This window comes from Panthera tigris, chromosome X (assembly GCF_018350195.1).
Source record: "Panthera tigris isolate Pti1 chromosome X, P.tigris_Pti1_mat1.1, whole genome shotgun sequence".
Lineage (NCBI taxonomy): Eukaryota > Metazoa > Chordata > Mammalia > Carnivora > Felidae > Panthera > Panthera tigris.
This window is the reverse complement of record NC_056677.1, coordinates 106,327,658-106,344,850: the sequence shown is the minus strand read 5'-3', so window position 1 is coordinate 106,344,850 and position 17,193 is coordinate 106,327,658. Positions and strand designations below refer to the sequence as shown.

Below are 17,193 nucleotides of genomic sequence, written 5' to 3'. Positions count from 1 at the left end.
AAATAGGAACAAGAAACTTAAGGTGAATATAAGTAGTTAATTATAATCTGGTTAGGAAATGTGATTAAATTTGAATGTATTGAATCAACATGACTGGATAAAATCTGTCTTAGGAAGTTGTAAAAGAGTAAAAGTAGCATGGTTGAACATTCAGACCAGGAGTAAAATCAGTTTCAAAGAAAGTGAAAATGGCAATATGCCAGAAGAAACTATAAAATTAATGGAGAATTATCCAATATTTCAAAAATAGTGATAATAACATGTTATTTTAAGAATGATTCAAAATAAAAATGAAAATAGTAAATTAATAAAGTGATTAGTAATATTTCGTGAGGTGAACAAATATACAAATATATATTATCCCACTAAAGTTATAAACATGTTAATCGTTATATTGTTACTTTTATGGACTGTTATCAGTGAGACTTGAAAATTAACTGAAATGTTAGACCCAGTTATTAATCAAATATCTGTATAGAGCCTTTTATAAGTTATGAAATCCTTTATCACACACTTCATCTGATTTCTAACAGTCCTGTGACATTGGTGTTATCTCCTCCATATAAGACATGAGGAGACCGAAGTTCAATGAGGTTAAAAGACTTGTTCAAGTTCACATAGCTAACAGAGTTGCCAAGGGTGCTGGTCTCAAACCTGAGTTCTCACTGTTCAAATGCTATGCTCTTTCCCTCAGGCATTCTGGGCTATTTCTGCATGTGACATAACCCTGCTTCTCTTTGCAGTCCTAAATAAGGACTGTGTTTATAGTAGTGTGACATGTTGTTTGGGAGGTAAGCCAAGTGGTAGTCAAATAGCAGCAATGAAAAAAATCATCTCTGTGGATATAACTATTCGTGCTCCTTTGGAGATACTGAAATTCTTTTCCCTGTCATAGTACAGTGCCCACCACATTCTCGCCACAACTCTGGTTTTAATGTAAGCAGTGCCTTTCATTACGGGCGGTTTGTGGTTAGGGGTGAGGTCTTACAATCATATTTGGGTAGTAGCCAACTGGAAGGAGATGGAGGAGAGAGAAACCTTAGTAGAGAGAGGAATGAAGGGACAGCTGCAGAGGGTGACAAGAAGTAGGCAGGTGGAAGGAGGGAGGACAGGGATGAATGAGGAGAGGGAAGATGGCATGGAATCCACACTATGGCACCTTGCTGTTTTCTCTTCCTCACCTCCCAGAGAGAAGTAACAGGAGAAGGGAGTATGAGTGAAAGGAGGGCTGTTTTTAATTTAATTCGTATTTATTGAGGACTCCTCTGTGCCAGGTCCTATGCCGTGCACTGATGATAAAGTAGTGAATAAGACAGACAAGGTCCCTCAGTGCATGGAACTTGTGTTTCATTGGAGTAGATGGATATTAAGTTGATACAACAGAGTAATGGCATTAGTTGTTTTCTGTGCTTACAGAGGGTGCTGCAAGGGAACATGATATGGGTATCAAATGTGGATTGGGAGATCAGGGAGTTGGTCCCTAAGGCAGTGTCATTAAGTTGAGATCAGAGAGATGCACAGGAATTAGCCAAAGTATAAAGTGTGGGAGAGAAGAGCTCATCAGGGAAACCATAGGTACAAAGGTGTTACAGTAGGAAGGAGGATTGCCCCTTCAGAAACTGAAGGCAGACCAGGGTTGGTAAGGAGTGATGAGGGAGAGGGGTGAGATGAAGTTGTGGAGTGGGTCATTAACTGAACATTAATTGTAGGTCCCATTAATTACGTTGAACTTTAGCTTTAGAGCAAAGGAAAACCATTGAGATGTTCTTAAGGTGGAGGGGTGAGTGGGTCGTGAAATACTAATAGCAGATACCTATTTGGTCCTTACTTGTGTTGCTTTCTGTTCTAAGTTATTTAAAAAGATAAGCTCGGGATGCCTGGGTGGATTAGTCAGTTAAGCATCCTACTTAAGCCCAGGTCGCAATGTCATGGTTCGTGGGTTCCACCCCGTGGCGGGCTCTGTGCTGACAGCTCAGAGCCTGGAGCCTGCTTCAGATTCTGTGTCTCCCGCTATCTCTGCCCCTCCCCCGCTCACGCTATGTTTCTCTCTGTCTCTCAAAAATGAATAAATGTTAAAAAAATTTAAAAATAAAAAGATTGGCTCATTATCCTCCTAACAGCCCTGAGACTATATTTCTGTTTTACAGATGGGGAAACTGAGGCACATAGAGGTTGAGTAATTTGCCCTAGATTAAACAACTTTTAAGATGTGGAGTATGATCAGATTTACATTTTTTAAAAGATCACTCTGGCTACATACAGAGAATGATGACTTTACCCAGGGACACCAGCCAGGTGGCTGTTGAAGGGTGAAAAGATGAGAGAAGATGATGGCAGCTTGGAGCATGGTGGCGATGGTGGTGATGGTGGAAGGAGAATTTGTCTCCTACCACTCTACTAGCTGTATGTTCTCTTCAGCCTCATCGTGGATTGTGTTTGTGTTATCTTAAGACTTGCCTTGATCCTCCATATGCATATTTATTTAGCTGAGGATTTATAACACAAATAAGAGTACATTCTGGATGTTGGCTCTTTCTGAACCTTGTCTCTTCCATTCTTTACCAGGGGATGCAGATCTGAGCTAAGGTGTGTGCTTCAATTGGGTGGGTGTTATGTTGGAGTTGAGAGTATAGGCAGAGGAGCATGGCATGCTAGTCCTCTGCAAAAGCTTTTTTTCCCAGGACCATGTGATATTAATAACTGTTATACATATCTTCTCAGAGGTATCTAACATTTTTCCCCCTATAGCTACAGAAAACTCACTAGAGCCACAAAGTGAATGGAGCAATGGTTTATTCTCAGTTGAACACAACTGCTACAGTGAAACTACCTGGTATTCTCGAAGCATAGTTAGGTTCTCAAAAAGGACTCTTGCCCCCTTTCTGCTTAAAGGATTGTTGGGGAGAGAGGTGTTGTCTTATAGCTAGGGGTATTGTGGTGCACGGTACTGTTTTATCCATTTTGAGCCCCCCTAGTCTTATTCTGTAGTGATTTTGGGTGGGTCTAGTTGGGGGCTCTGTACTTCTTTTTTTTTTTTTTTTTTTTTTTGGGACAGAGAGAGACAGAGCATGAACGGGGGAGGGGCAGAGAGAGAGGGAGACACAGAATCGGAAGCAGGCTCCAGGCTCCGAGCCATCAGCCCAGAGCCTGACGCGGGGCTCGAACTCACGGACCGCGAGATCGTGACCTGGCTGAAGTCGGACGCTTAACCGACTGCGCCACCCAGGCGCCCCAAGGGGGCTCTGTACTTCTGAAGCACTTAGTAAAGAACATTTTTTCTCCAGAGCCTGCCTATTTGCATTTTTAATTTTATTTTGTTTTTCCCCCTGATACTCAGCACAACAAGGTCACAACAGTATTGCTCATGATAACATCTGGAATTAAAGCGTTTTATTTTATTTGAACCTGAGAAGTTTTGTTTGTTTTGCCCTAACCACTTGTTGGATAGCAGTGCATCATGTGCCAATTCTCCCTGCTGTCTTAGCTTTGACCTTATTCCAAGTTAGACACACCCAGAAACTTCACTGCCCTTGCAACTTAAATGAGTTACTCAGTGTATTTAATCACTTGTTCCCTGAAATCTTTCTATTGGAAGAAGATGACTTCATTGAAATTTCAATTGCAGAATTAAAAAAAAAACAGAGGATCTGTAAGTCCCATTGAGTCTAAGATCTGGCGTGAAAGACCTGTGCCATATTTGAAGCTGGAGAAAGCTGTAGAACATTCTAATATTTATCTTCAATAAAATATTCTTTAGTGACAGATACACACACTTGACAAATGGAGAAAATTCTATAATCTCTGTGAGTTTTGGTAATGTGCCATCATGAGCCAGCTGTTTGCAGTGGCAAGACAGTACCATGTGCTGATTTCAGGTCACTACATGACTTTGTGTGCCACTGCATTTAATTCATTGTTCCATATTTCTATGAAGGGCTTCCTAAAACTCATTCTGACCATGACCAATTTTTTTTTCACTTTTCAATGGAACACAGCTCTTAGTTGCACATTCCTTAATGTCTGACTAGAAATCCAAGTAATAATGGAGATGTTTCCTCTCGAAAGATAACTTTTAGTATATTGTGGCTGTATTAAGTGTTACTGGGGGGAGGGGCATCAGTAAGACATACAGTATGAATATTTCAGGTAGTGTGTAGGTATCTCTATGATTTGTTTACTTAATTCTTATATAGCACTTTGAAATCACTCCAGGAAGTTTAATGCTGATAAGAACATATTTATAAAATATGTACAAAACTCACGGAGATTATAGAACTTTCTCCATTTGTCAAATGTCTGTATCTGTCCCTAACGAATTTTTTATTGAAGATAAATGTTAGAATGTTCTACAGCTTTCTCCAGCTTCAAATATGACAAATGAAAAAATAAATACCTTTTAAAAATGAATATTGTAGGAGGAGATATGGGAATGTAGGCATTTTGAGTAATTTCTAATTCTAGAAATTTTAGCAGTTAGGTATTTTAATTAAAATAGTAAACATAATACAGATGAAGTCCTTCTAAAGTTTTGCTGCACTGAAAATATTAGCAGTAGATGTGGAAAAAGTAGTCTGCCAAGGAGCCTAAAATCTAATGGTGTAATATAGTATTATGATTTTGCTTTTGTTAAAGTTCAAGTGGGAAATTTTTAGTATTGGGTATATCTGCATAGGAATGAACAGTTTATTTTGTGCAGGTATGTTTCCAGCTGTATTTCCATTTTCTGGCATAAAATTAGATGTTTATAAAACATGTACTTTGTTAAAATGGTTTCTTGGACATGGATATTTTGAAGCTATTTCATAGAGAAATATCTTAAGATTAAATAAGTTTTTCTCAGTTAAAATTAAAACTTAAAGTCACAGTAATTTCATATATTACCAAGGGTCTGTTAAACTTTTTTTTAAAAAAATGTTTTTAATGTTTATTCATTTTTGAGAGAGAGAGTGCAAGCAGGGGAGGAGCAGAGAAAGAGGGAGACACAGAATCTGAAGCAGGCTCCACACTCTGAGCTGTCAGCACAGAGCCCGATGCGGGCTTTGAACTCATGAACCGTGAGATCATGACCTGAGCCAAAGTTGGATGTTTAACCGACTGAGCCACCAGGCACCCCAGGTCTATTAAACTTTTTAAAGCTCTGTCTGTAATTTTTTCCAAACATTTTGTTATGTAAAATTTTTAACCATATAGAAATATTGAAATGATTGTATAGTGAACATCTACATACACACCACATATATTCTTCAATTTATATCTTACTATATGGGCTTTATCACCTATTTGTCCGTTTCTCCAGCCTTCTAGCAAATGGATATCCAACTTATTTTTTTATGCATTTCAGAGTTGCAGACCTAAGTATATTTCACTCAGAAACACTTCAACATGCATATTATTAGCCAGTGTTCAATATTTATTTGATACTTTTTTCAAGGTAAAATTAGCATACAATGAAATGTATAAATCTTAAGTGTTTCATTCATTGTATTTTGACAAATGTATATTTGCAGAACTAAACCCCTATGGAGATATAGCATATTACTGTCACCCCAGAAAGTGCCTCTTCCCAGTCAATCTCTATACTCACTCCCCAGAGACAACCACCGTTCTGATAGTATTTTCCTCCATAGATTAGTTATTTACTCTAGAATTTCACATTAATGTAATCATGTGTTATGTGTAAGGTGTTTTTCTCTTAACATAATGTTTTTGAGATTCATTCATGTCCCATTCTTGGTGGCTCATTCCTTTTTACTGCTAAGTACTATCCCATTGTAAGGATGTACCAGTTTGCTTATCTGTTCTCATGTTGATGGACATCTGGGCTGTTTTCTGGCTTTTGGCTGTTGGGAGTAAAGCTGTGAACATTTTTGCAAAAGTATTTTTTTTTAAGTTTATTTATTTATTTTGAGAGTGCAGAATGGGTAGAGAGAGAGGGAGAGAGAGAGAATCCCAAGCAGGCTCTGCTGTGGAGCCTGATGCGGCTCAAAACCACGAACCATGAGATCATGACTTGAGCCAAAATCAAGAGTCACTCAACTGACTGAGCCACCCAGGCACCCCTTTGCAAAAGCCTTTGTATAGATAGATATGTTAGGAATGGAATTGGTGGTGCGCCTGTAATTTAAAAATTGAATTTAGCTATTGAAAAATTATTTTATATATATATTTTTTGATAAAAGTTATTTTAGTCATGCTTGTCACTGGCCTGCATTTCATTTTTAATTTATACCTTTCCCATTTACATTTGTAACCATCTTAGGCCAGGTGATCATACCTCATTTCTAGATTATGGCCGTTTAGCTGGTTTTCTTGCTGTTTCCACACTTCAGTGCATCCAGCACAAAGCTTCCAAGTGAAAACACGTTTTGACACTTTAGTCTCCTATTGAAAAATCTCCAGTGGCTTGCTGTTGTGTACTGTGTAGTTTAAAAGGCTTGTAAATCTCTCTCCACCTGGCCTTGTTTCTTACCCCTTTTCAACATAAACCCTGTATGATCCTTCCTGGCATTGCTTTTACTGGTTTTGCTCCTAGTGTTCCAGCCTCGAATATTGTTTGCCTCTTCTTCATCTCCCCAAATCCTTAGCGTTCAAAATTCCACAACTGGGTTGTGGGGCTTCCTGTAGGCAAGGACCATGTCCACTGATTTTATATTCCAGCACCTGTCATGGTGCTACAGACACAATAGACATTTAGTCTGTACTTACTAATTTGATTGTCTGGTACTGATGATTGCAAATGAACCTGTTTTTTCAGTAATTCTTTTAAAATTAGTAGGGTTTACATTTAAAAAACTACTGGATACAATAATTTAAAAATTATTTTGAAAATATTAAAAATTATTGTTGAGTGTCTGACTTTGGCTCAAGTCATGATCTCATGGTTTGTGAATTTGAGCCCTGCATCAGGTTCACTGTTGTCAACGCAGAACCTGCCTCTGATCCTCTGTCTCCCCCCCCAACCACTCTCTGCTCCTCCCTGGCTCACGCTTACTGGCTCACTCACTCTCTCTCAAAAAATAAATTAAAAAATACTTATTTTCAAGTTACACTATGGTTTCAAAACTCTATGAAATATGTACAACAATTAGAAAAATGTACTCTGATTTGTATCATAATTACATTGTAGTAAAACCATAGGGAATGAGTTGTTTATGATAGGTGTGCATATCAAACAGTGGAAGGCTTAGTGTCAACCCGTTTTTTTTTAATTAAAAAATTTTTTTTGTATTTATTTTTAAGAGAGAGAGCATGAGTTGGGGAGGGACAGAGGGAGAAGGACAGAGAATCTGAAATGGGCTGTGTGCTGACAGCAGAGAGCCCGATGTGGGGCTCGAACTCCAGGACCTCAAGATCATGACCCGAGCCAGAGTTGGATGTTTAACTGACTGAGCCACCCAGGTGCCCCAACCCTTTTCTTTTCATGTTTAATGGAATGCTATAAAATGCAGTACACATGTTAGGTACTTGCCCTCTTATGTTACTTACGTTACTTACGTTACTGCAGATGCACATAGAAATGGTGTGAGGCTTTGGGCTGAGTGACTTAGTTTGTCAATCCATACAGTGAATGCTGCTCCAAATTGCTGAACTGTACTGGTTGTGTTCACTGTGACACACTGGACATGGGGGGCTGCAGTTTTGAGATACAGGTGCCTGGCTGATTGCTTGCTTCCTTGGAGAGCTGAGCTTCTGTCCCCACTCTTTTGGACTTGAACTCTCTTCTTAGTTATCAGTGTATCTGTAACTCTGTATCCTAAACACTAGAATTTCTGTTGGTCACTGCTACTTTATCTTTTTCTCTTGACTGCTGATTGCATCACAGCTGTTCTCATACTCCACCACCCTTTCCCTCTTACATGTATTCTCTATATATGTAGAGTGTAGAGTTTGGGTTCTTCATTATCCTGTCACTTCTTCCAGTCTTGGCATTTTATGTGAAGTTGCTCTCCCTTTCCATGCCCTGGCAAGCAGTAAAATCATTCCTTTCTTTTTGCATTTTGAAGTGATCAGAGCATTGAGTGCATTGCACTTCTCTACCCTGGTCTATATTGCCAGGTGTGTATGAGTTCTTTTTGTACTGCCAAACTTTTTGTTTCTTCTGGGCTTGAAATTTTATTGTATAATGTTAGTGTTGGCATAATGGTATTATTGTTACCACCATATATTACAATATTACAAGGATGTATTTTGTTCCACAGTTATAAATAAATCTAGAATATAATGTGGCATTTAGCTGTGGGCTTAACTCTAAAATACCACATGGCACATTTAAGAATGGTTTTTATTTTGGTAATAGCATTGTAGTAAGAACGTGGAGAGGATCCCGTATCATTCTGGTATGGCTTTATATTGTTTACTGTTGAAATAACTCTAAGATTGATACATGTATATATACCCTTAATTAATTTTTCTCAACAGTTTAATTAAAATTCATCTCTTGATTTATAGGTCCCAAGGAATCCTGATATCCCCAATCCAGCTGTGGCTCAAAGAGAGGAGCAAAAAAAGATTGATGGAGCTGAACCTCTTACACCAGAAGAGACTGAAGAAAAAGAAAAACTTCTCACACAAGTAAAATATTTTAAGTGGCTGAAGTGCTTCTTCATTAACTAGTAGAAAAAGAAAAAAACAGATCACATTTACCTTTTATTGTATGGGCTGATTAGACTCATCAGCAACACTCAGGGCTATTTTGTAAACATACATTTGGATCAGATATTCCTCTTTTTTTATCCCATTTGTAGAATACATGCATTTGGAAATATATAGTATATAGTATATAGAGAATACATAAATGAAAATATAAGTGTCAGTTATTACTAAGAAGACATATTTTAGCAATTATACTAAAGTCAGTTAATACACATACAAAGCTTGGTAGACAGTAATTATGAGCATATTCTTCAAAGTTTAAATTTATTTAATTTTTGTGAACTGTCCTCTGAAATTGTACTCTACTAATATTTTATTAGAATAATTTCATAATTCTCAAAATGCTTTTTATCCTTTCTTGGAAAGGACTTTCATATAACAATGAGAGATTTCTGAACCTGTAATGTGATTATTGTATAATTAAAAGCTAATAGTTTTAAATAGAGAACATTTTCATTTGAACAAAATATTAATGCTTTCTGGTCATTGTTGGTTTAATGAGTTTTATGAGTGTAGAAGTAATACACAAATAATCTGTAGAAGATAAAAAAAGTTAACAGTGTAAAAGACCGTTGCAAGATAAACAAATGTACTGGATGGTACCACCTTAGTATATAGAAAGTTGCTAGCAAGATTTATTTATTCAACAAGTTCTTTTGAAAAATATGCAAAGCACAGTGCTAGGAAAGTTGGCCACATTAATTATTGAAAGATAGTTTTGTATTTTTATCTTATTATATAGATCTTTGTTATGATGTGTAACTTTACTGAATGAATTTTTGCAAAGTATAATCATAAGTTTTGCAGCCAAATGCCTGGAAGTCATAAAGTTTAGTTTGACAATGTAATTGCTTTGGCTGAATATTAGGACTTACCACAGAATAAAATAAAACATTTAAATATTCATGTTGTATTTGCACAATTTATTTCCTGAACACAAAAGTAAAGTTCTGGTCTTAGAATACTACTTGGCTTGTAGTATATGGTGAATGTACAGTATATTGTGAATACACATTATCAACTGAGAAATTGCTTTAGTTTGTAACTAGAAGTAAAGTCAATTTTTTTTTGTTCCTCCCTAGTAGTTGAATTCATCTTTAAACATCTTTCTCTGGTGCCTTAAATAATTAATCTTAATAAAAAATCATGGCAAAGAAACAAAATGTGGGGTCACCTGAAATCTTCATCAACTAAAAGCTAGGGATAGAGTTTTGAACTGCCAGGGATATCACATTTTTATGGGTTGGGAAATAAGGAGTAGAAAACAAATTCTTGGTTTTGTGATTTCACAGACATGCTAATAATACCAGAGATTTAAAACAGTGATTAAACTGTTCAATCTTTTAATAAGGAAATTGAGTGGGACCAGTCATATTCTGTTTATACAGATTCTGTTTTATGAATACAATTTTGAATAGAAATTATTTATTCACAGTACAGTTGGCCCTTGAACAATGTGGGAGTTAGGGATGCTGACCCCCCATGAAGCTGAAAAATTTCCTGTAATTTTGACTCCCCCAAAGCTTATCTACTAATAGCCTACTGTTTACTGGAAGCCTTACTGCTAACATAAATAGCAGATTAACACATACTTTTCATGTTACATGTATTACATACTGTATTCTTACAATAAAGTAAGCTAGAGAAGAGAAAATGTCATTAAGTAGATCATAAGGAAGAGAAGATACACTTATAGTGGTGCACTGTATTCATCAAAAAACCAAAAAAACAAACCCAAGGGTCACCTGTAATTTGGAATGCTATAAAGAGTGTGAAATATTTTCTGCATTCTTATTTTTCCCTCTAAGTTTTTTGGATTTAATGCAACCACATTCCTTTCTTAATTTACATGGGAACAGATCTGAAAAAAAACTGTTGAAGCACTGAAATATAAAAGACTTCGTTTTTATATTAGCATTTTTATATCAGTGCATTTGTATTTTAATGTAGGCATCTATACAATACGGAATTAAAAACTACACAATATCTTGGAACTATAAATCCATTTGTAGTACTTAGAAGTATATCTCTTCATGATAGAAAATCAGTTATTCTTATAACACTCAACTTCTGATTCCAAAAATACCCTGGGATTTTATAAGGAGGAGCATTTTAAGTCTTTCAAACTGTTTTTAATGTATCATTGTAAAAAACATGTAGAATAATAAATGGATAAATGGATTTGCTAATTTAACCTCTGTTGATGATGCTTAATATTTTGTTCACAGGGATTCACAAACTGGACTAAGCGAGATTTTAACCAGTTTATTAAAGCTAATGAGAAGTATGGAAGAGATGACATTGATAATATAGCTCGAGAGGTGGAGGGCAAATCACCTGAAGAGGTCATGGAGTATTCAGGTTTGTGTATAACTTTAAACATAGTGTTTAATTGTAACCTTATTCATTCTTTAGTATCAATTTAATTGTATCATTATTCAGAGATCTTTTAAACTATTAAGCATAAAGTGTAGGTAACAGTATAAAATGTAATTGTATTTCCACGATAAGATTATAAGATTTACCTAAACAGGCCGCTATTGTCTTTAGCAGTTAGCTTATCAAGCCAAGTAAAGTCCTAACGAAACAAGGGTAGCTGTTGAATGAGCATTGACAAAATGAGTTTCCCACTTACCCATCTCTGGAATTTGATCCTCTTATGGGCAATTCAGATCTGAGACTTGAGGTTCAGAAGATTGAATTTGTGTCTTTCTAGGACATCTTTGAAGTAGAAGATTCTTCTCAGGGAATTTAGGTCCTCAAACACCCTTAGAGTTCTAATCAGCTCCAGACAGGTCATGTGGATTCCATTAACTTGAGGCAAGCTGGAATAGATCTAAAAAGACTGCTAGAATTATTTTTAATTTTTAAATTTTTTTAATTAAAAGAAATTTTTTAATGTTTATTCATTTTTGAGAGAGAGAGAGACAGAGAGACAGAGAGAGAGAGAGAGAGAGAGAGAGAGAGAGAGAGAGAGAGAATGCAAAGCAGGCTCCAGGCTCTGAGCTGTCAGCACAGAGCCCAACATGCGGCTCGAACCCACAAACTACAAGATCAAGACCTGAGTTGAAGTCAGATGCTCAACCTACTGAGCCACCCAGATCCCCCCTACAATAAATCTTTTGATTGGTTCTGGAATCCTCTCCCTTACTTAGCTGTGTCTTTGGTCTTGAAGCATATAGAGTTAATATGAATGCCCGTGTCGCAGCACATGCAACCTCAGGTTTCTGAAAGAAATCTTAGTAAAAATAGGTAATTATCTCTAGCAAGTTTTCTATATGTAGAACAGGAATTTTCTTACTTACAAATAGGTTGAACTTTCAAATTTAGTCTGAGTATCAGCTGTTTAGAATCTAGAGCATTTTTTTCCCTTCTAGAAACAATATTGCAAAGTAGGTTTGGTTTCTGTGCTAACCCCTCAAAGCCTACGTGGCTTTAACAGTTGAAATTCTGTGTTTTTGCCATGAAAAATAGCTGGGAGAGGATACTAATAAATATACCAAAAATTAATATAAGTTAGGAACAGCTTTTAATTTATCTGTACTGTTAGTGCTTGAAGAAATCCAGGTTTAATAAGAGAAAAGACACTTTTTCTTTTGGAAATCAGAGAGGGTTTCTGGTGATTAACAAGGAATTTAGAGGCTGATTATATTGAGCTTTTACTTCATATAATACCAAATTTATGAACTTCCTTTTCCTTGATTCCAGTATAGCATTACTATTACTTGTAAGCTTTATCACATAAGTTTACAGCATTTGGGGGCTTAGAAAGGGTAAAAATAGATGAGAAATTCTAACAGCATTTTCATTCTAATGAAAAGAATATAAGAGAGATTTTGTGTGGAGAGATTTTCCAAAGTAGAATTTTCTTCAAAATAGCATCAATGTTTATGAAATTGCAAGAAAAGAAGTGATTCAGAAAGATACCATATCAGATGTTCTCTCACATTTGACACCAAGCCCAGTGGCAGGACTGGCTCAGCACGGTTAAATTGGGGCCATGTCACAGGATGGGGAGATTGGAATGGTTTCATGTAGTTGGTTGCAATAAAAGAAGTGTATATAATTGGCTGTTCGTATCTCCTACATAGCAGGCATTTGTGTGCTGAATGAATAAGAGAGAATGAATAAATGAACAAAGGTGCTTATAAAAACCAGAGAGTGACAGTTTCTTTTGTGATGCTAAGATGGGTGGTTAACGTCCAGCGCAAAGAAGAAAATGGCCCACTAATGTTCAGATTGTGTGCTATAGGTTGAATGTTTCCCCCTCAAATTTAGATGTTGAGATCCTAACCCTCAGTGTGATGGTATTAGCAGGTAGGGTTGGGAGGTGATTAGGTCATAAGGGTGGAGTACTCACGAATGGGATTAGTGCCCTTATAAAAGAGACCCCAGAGAGCTCCCTTGCCCTTTCCAGCATGTGAGGACACATTGGGAAGACCGTCATCTATGAACCAGGGTGTGGGCTCTCACTGGACTTGGAATCTTCCAGCACCTTGATCTTGGGACTTCTCAGCCTCCATAACTGTGAGAAATAAATGTTTGTTATTGAAGCCCCCCCCCCGCCCCCCGCAAATAAAAATCAGAGAGCACTAACATTCCTTTTGTGATAGGCTCTAAAAATGAAAAATTTGAGAATGTAGAGTATGCCATTAAAAGGCCTTTCACTGGGGCACCTGGGTGGCTCAGTCGGTTGAGCATCCGTCTCTTGATTTTGGCTCAGGTCATGATCTCATGGTCATGGGATTTAACCCTGCATCAGGCTCTGCACTGACAGCACATGGCCTGGTTGGGATTCTCTCTCTCTCTCTCTCTCTCTCTCTCTCTCTCTCTCTCTCTCTCTCTAACATAAACAAACAAACATTAAAATACCCTCCACTGAAGTCATAAGATGTGACCTAATACAGCCAGATTATTTAGATCATATATAAAATTTGGGTGACTTTGTGTTTTTTTGTTTTGTTTTTAAGAGAAAAGACTATTTCAGGTAAGTTTAGAAAACAGGGTGCAGGTTGTTGGAAATATTGTAAGTTTAGTGAGTGGTTCCAAAAGTGAAATAAGAGTTTTGGTAAGAGTGGCGCTTAGGTGGCTCTCAAGAGTTCGACTCTTGGTTTCAGCTCAGGTCATGATCTCTGGGTTCATGAGATCAAGCCCTACATTGGGCTCTGTGCTGACAGCACGGAACCTGCTCGGGAATCTCTCTCTCCCTCTCTCTCATATGCACGCACTCTCTTTTGCTCTCTCTCAAGATAAATAAATTTAACAAGTTTCGGTAATAAATTGCTGCTTCATAACAAGTTTGAGTTGATAATGGGTTTTGTTTTTGTTTTTTCTTGCTAGGAAGCTGTGTTCTCTAAGTTTATATGGCTACCTCTCTCCTGTTTCACTTTATGTGTTTGGTCCCTTTTATATCATGTTTGAATGAAATCATAGCTTAAATTAGTGTCTGTAGTATCTTTAAAAATTCTAGTCATTTGAGATTGATAATTAAAAATTCTATAATATTTCATGAAAAGAAATTCACTAGCCTAAAACCTTCTTGTTGAGGTGTTTTAAATTTTTTAATGTTTATTTTTGAGAGAGAGACACAGACTGTGAGCCAGTGAGGGGCACAGTGAGAGGGAGATAAGCCAAAGCAGGCTCCAGGCTCTGAGCTGTCAGCCTAGAGCCCGACGCGGGGCTTGAACTAATGGACTGGTTTGCAAGATCATGACCTGAGCCGAAATCGGAAGCTTTAACTGAGCTACGCAGGTGCCCCAAGGTCTTACTTTTAAATAAAAAGGGGTATTTAATAATTGAACATATACACATATACAGATGAATCTGAATCTTAAGTTTTAAACAGTGTAAGTTTACTACATCATGCCCTGTTAATTCTTTATTCTATAGTTCCTTGCATTCATTTGTTTAAGATGGTAGTACATTTATTGAAAAGTAATAATTGTGTTTTTCAGCTGTCTTTTGGGAACGTTGCAATGAATTACAAGACATTGAGAAAATTATGGCTCAGATTGAACGTGGAGAAGCAAGAATTCAACGAAGGATCAGTATCAAGAAAGCCCTGGATGCCAAAGTACTTTATTTCATAATTTAAAAATTATTATTAGATTGTTTTAATTGATACAGTGATTAGTTTTGACTTATTACACATTTAGTTAAAATCACTATTTTGTTTAAATTTATAGATTGCAAGATACAAGGCTCCATTTCATCAGTTACGTATTCAGTATGGAACCAGCAAAGGAAAGAACTATACTGAGGAAGAAGATAGATTCTTGATTTGTATGTTACACAAAATGGGCTTTGACAGAGAAAACGTGTATGAAGAATTAAGACAGTGTGTACGGAATGCTCCTCAGTTTAGATTTGACTGGTTTATCAAGTCTAGAACTGCCATGGTATGTATTCTTTTCTTATTTCCTTCAACTTTTTATCTTGAAAAATTTCAAATGTCATATATTCCTCATTTAGATTCTTTAATGGTTAACATTTTGCCACGTTGGCTTTCTCCCCCTACCCACATATACATTTGTACATATATACATAGAATCTGTATGTACACATAGAGCCTATATTTTGTATTCAGAAATACAGGAACATACCTATATTCAGAAATACGTATCTGTATCTGATATTCATAAATATACATTCTATATTTCTGAGCCATTTGGAAGTAAGTTGAAGAAATCATGAGTGTCCACCTCTAAATACTTAAACATTTATCTCCTAGAAATAAGAACTTTTCCTTACATAACCATAATACCTTTATCCTACCTGAAAATGTGAACAGTGATTCAGTAATGTCATCTGGTATACAGTCCCATGTACAAAATTTTCCAGTTTCTCTCAAAGTGTCTTTCATAGCTGTTTTCTTAAATTGATGATCTAGGCAAGGTTCACATATTGCATTTTGTTGCTGATCCTCTTTAGTCTTTTTCAATCTACAACTTTTTGTTTTTCATGACAAATGGCTTTTTAAGGTACCTGAACTTACTGTTTTCTAGAATGTCCCACATTTTTTTTGTTAAAAAATTTTAATGTTTATTTTTGAGACAGAGTGTGAGGAGGGGAGGGGCAGAGAGAGAGAGAGAGACATACAGAATCTGAAGCAGGTTCTCCAGGCTCTGAGATGTCAGCACAGAGCCCGATGCGGTGCTCAACCCACAAACTGTGAGATCATGACCTGAGCCAAAGTCGGACGCTTAACCCACAGAGCCACCCAGGCACCTCATAGAATGTTCCACATTTATCTCGCTCATTTTTAGATTTAGGTTAAGCATTTTTGGCAAGAATGTGACATAAGTGATGTGTACTTATTGCATCACGTCAGGGGGCACGATGACATAGGTTGTCCCCCTCTTGGTGATGCTAAGTTTGATCACTTGGTTAAAATGGTGACCACCAGAGCTGTCCACTTTAAAGGTACACTTCCCCATTTGTAATTAGGCAGGTGGTGCTTCACACTGTGTGAGCAACTTAAGGATTTATTTTCAATGAGAAAGAATTGTTGCCTAAGTGAGTCTTTAAAAGAATATTATGAGACAGAGAATAATTAAGTAGAAAAGATATTTTAGCTTCATGCAATTTACTTTGTTACTTCCTAATGTAAATTGTGTGCCTGTTAAATTTTAATGCTGCTTAACAGAGTTCAAATTGATATTGAATGGTTTTTAAAATGCAACACATTTTTAATGTTAGCATTGTCAGTCTTTTGTCAGCTGAGGTAATTAAGACAAAAGTAGCTTTATATAGCCTAAAAATTAAAAGCTCCAGAAACTAACAGTTCAAATAATGGACATTTTTAAGTAGCTGCTATCTTTCATAAATGTTTTCTTGGCCAAAAGTGGAAATAAGGGTGCAAAGCAATGCTTAATGTTTTGTTTGATTCATTTATGTATGTATGTATGCATGTATGTTTATTTATTTATTTTTAGAAAGAGAGCGATCAGGGAAGGGGCAGAGAGAGGGAGAGACAGAATCCCAGGCAGAATCCTGCACTGACTGTGCAGAGCCTGATATGGGGCTCGAAGCCACAAACAGTGAGATCATGACATGAGCTCAGAGTCAGATGCTTAACTGACTGAGCCACACAGGTGCCCCTTACTTATTTATTTTTTTGTGAAAATTTTTAAATGTGTATTCATTTTTGAAAGAGAGAGACAGAGCACAAGAGGGATGGGGTGGAGCGAGAGGGAGACACAGAATCTGAAGCAGGCTCCACGCGCCAAGCTGTCAGCACAGAGCCTGATGTGGGGCTCGAACCCATGAACCGCGGGATCATGACCCAAGTCGAAGTCAGATACTCAACCGACTGAGCCACCCAGGTGCCCCATATTTTTTTAAAAGGTTATTTATTTATTTTGAGATTGAGAGAGAGAGTGCAGGCTGGGAAGGCCAGAGAGAGAGGGGGAGACAGAATTCCAAGCAGGCTCTACACCGCCAGTGCAGAGCCCAACGTGGGGCTCGAACCCACAAACCATGAGATCATGACCTCAGCTGAAATCAAGTCAGATGCTTAACTGACTGAGCCACCCAGGTGCC

The 17,193-nt window shown here is 37.1% G+C and overlaps 1 protein-coding gene across 7 annotated transcripts in view; it reads left to right on the top strand.

Annotated features, from left to right (window-relative positions):
- SMARCA1 (SWI/SNF related, matrix associated, actin dependent regulator of chromatin, subfamily a, member 1) overlaps positions 1-17,193 on the top strand; it is a 72,106-nt gene that overhangs the window by 42,414 nt on the left and 12,499 nt on the right. For all 7 annotated transcript variants that reach the window (XM_042974677.1, XM_042974678.1, XM_042974682.1 and 4 more), the window contains 4 exons: positions 8,449-8,571; positions 10,881-11,013; positions 14,607-14,725; positions 14,838-15,050. In XM_042974677.1, coding sequence (XP_042830611.1) covers positions 8,449-8,571; positions 10,881-11,013; positions 14,607-14,725; positions 14,838-15,050 — 588 coding nt within the window. The remainder of the gene's footprint in view (positions 1-8,448; positions 8,572-10,880; positions 11,014-14,606; positions 14,726-14,837; positions 15,051-17,193) is intronic.